Here is a 2,602-nt window from a genome sequence, read left to right as displayed (position 1 = left end):
GGTCGGGATAAAATTGAAATATTAAATGAAAACGTAGGTTACAGTTGAGTTTGAATTATTGGGGATATGGGGGTCCTGAAACAAAATCAGGCAGTGCATCTGTAAGCTTATCCTGAATAACTTTGGCCAAGCTCAGTTAAACAGCGCTCCGTGTTGCCAGGTGTTGGGCGGTGATGCTGCATATGTGAAAACAATACCATAGAGCCTTTAGTGTCTCCAGAGGGAGCTGTGTGAAGTCTGATAAATGTCCTCAAGTGGAGTCACTTCAGTCAGACTGAAGACTACAAGTGTGAAAATAAGAGAGATGTGGAGATGTGGAGTGAGAGCAGTGATCTCACCAGACCTCTGGAACCTGCTGCAGGGTAGAGGCTCCACTCGCAACACACGTCCACATCCCTAAACTGTCAGTGGTAAAGTTGCATTGTGGGAATTGAAGGCCCCCGTTTTCGACAAGACGGAATAATGTGTGGAATGATACGATACCTCTAGTTCTGCTAGAACTAGAGGTAAACTTGAGTCTGACAGGTTATATGTGTGCAGTGATACATTGATGGAGAACCAGTTTCACTGGTTTAACAGAAAAAAACTTCCCTGTGGTCGAGTCATTTCTAGTTCAATAGGAAATTCTGCCACATGTTGGAAGCATCTTGATGTTTAAATGCTTCCTTAAAATGCTGTTTAATTAATCAGCTTTTTTATGATCTTTTACATTTCAGATAATTGTTTTGAACTTTTTTTTTGCAAACAAAAATGCAAAACATTCACTAGATAAAGCTTCTTAAATGTGAATGTGTTTGTCTTGAATGAACCAAATATCCAAACATTTAAATCACCTTTGTAGCCTTGGGACGGGCTTTTCTGATGATTGTCTAACATTTTAAGACAAACCAACAATAATTGAGTAGATTAATTGATAGTGACATTAATGGTTTTAAAGTGACAGACATCCTCTCAGCAGGTCTGTGGGTGGTACCACTCCACAGCAGGCGTCAGGAGAGAGTATCTGTCCTGTTGGTTGTTCTCTCTCTTTCCTTGTCAGCTCTCATATGTGTCTCCCTTATCATCACTTATCCTGCAGTATCAACAAGCAGCAGAAAGAAACAGAAACAGAAGCCTATGTTAACAGCTCCCATGCTGCCCACATGTTGAATGTGTGCATAGCACTGTAGCGCTCAAGCAGCATTCCTGGTGTCACAGCAGCCATCCTCACTTTTGTGGGCGACCTGGTGAAGTCAGAGGGGAGGATTAGAACGGCTGGGAGACTGACTGACTGCCTGCCACCCCCCCCACACACACACACACACACACACGGTGCCCCCCCGGAGAAAGTGAAAAACAGACATGCTGGGGATCAGAGACCTGTGATGGGAGCACAGCAGGGTGAGACAGGTCAGTAGTGAAGAGCCAAAGCCAACCCATAGATTTATTGTTAATTTAATGGCGCGATTCAATAAAAAAACATCAAAACGCAGGAGAAAAGGAACAGTAGAGAAAGACTTCTGACAAAGTGAGCACACAGTCCATGCCGCTGAGAGACGGACATGTAGAGTGTAAGCAGGTCCAAATCTCTTTGTGGAAGGACACGTGTAAACAAGTAGCCGCTTTACATGACAACACACGTGGACTGTTAGCATCTACTACGCTCACTTCTAATTCAGGCTTCTGTCATTTGCAGGAGAATTGTTTTTTGGGTCAATCCATGACTATAAGGACAAGTAAGATTTATTCCAACGCGGGTTTGATTTTTCGTAGCTCTGACCGGAACAAAAACACAAGCAGTCAGAGGATCAGACGGGTTTATCAAAACCACCTGATGAAGGTCAAAGTGAAAGTGAGCACACCTGGAATAATGCTCGTGACCCCTCACTGCACAGAACTGTGTGTGCCAACAGTAATATATACAGTAATGTATGGCTAATATATTTACCGTCTGATCTGCTGTTTTTGGACCTATTTTTCCCCACATCGCTGTGTTCCCATACTTCAGCAGGTCACTTGGTGAATACAAAGTACTTATTGTACCGATACTACTATCAGCACTAATAGTACTGCCAACCGGAGCTACGGAAATTAAACTCAAGCTGCAATAATAAGTGTAACTGTTGTTAAAGGTTTTTTCCTCAAAGAATCATTTTACCGTACCTATATTATCTCATTTACCACAAACCACGTTCACGTGACTTTAACCAGTGATGTCAGCAAGCTTTTCCAGGCATACTGTAGGGTTTTAGGTTTAAAGTTTCTGAATTGTGTTTTGTCCAACCTTTAAGGGAGTCAATGGCTTCCATTATTTCAGTTACAGGATACAAATCTACTGACTGTCAGCTTCTTTGAGTGAGGTCATGAATCACAGTGAGGCGCTTATATTTAGTTGAAGGAACCCTGTGGAGGTTTCTGGTAAACAGACGTTCTGTCTACATTCACTGTTAGGAGGAACAAACACAGTGAATATATTTCCTTCATTAGAACACGTTGGATTGCATCGGCTTGTGCTCTTTTTTTTTTTTTCTTGCCACATTATTGCCACCAACTGGAGCGGAAAACAATCCATATGCAGGGATGTGTTGCATCACCTGCATCCTCATAGTGTAAGGCATCGGGG

At 42.5% G+C, this 2,602-nt stretch overlaps 1 protein-coding gene across 1 annotated transcript in view; it reads right to left on the bottom strand.

Annotated features, from left to right (window-relative positions):
• Positions 1-6: 6 nt before the first annotated feature.
• kiaa2013 (KIAA2013 ortholog) overlaps positions 7-2,602 on the bottom strand; it is a 7,542-nt gene continuing 4,946 nt past the window's right edge. Inside the window, exon 3 of the mRNA XM_031877592.1 lies at positions 7-1,223. Coding sequence (XP_031733452.1) covers positions 1,173-1,223 — 51 coding nt within the window. The 3' untranslated portion in view covers positions 7-1,172. The remainder of the gene's footprint in view (positions 1,224-2,602) is intronic.

Source organism: Anarrhichthys ocellatus, unplaced genomic scaffold (genome assembly GCF_004355925.1).
Source record: "Anarrhichthys ocellatus isolate YVR2014 unplaced genomic scaffold, GSC_Weel_1.0 scaffold140, whole genome shotgun sequence".
In the NCBI taxonomy this organism is placed as follows: domain Eukaryota; kingdom Metazoa; phylum Chordata; class Actinopteri; order Perciformes; family Anarhichadidae; genus Anarrhichthys; species Anarrhichthys ocellatus.
The sequence above is the reverse complement of the archived record's forward strand: the minus strand, read 5'-3'. Positions and strand labels throughout refer to the sequence as shown.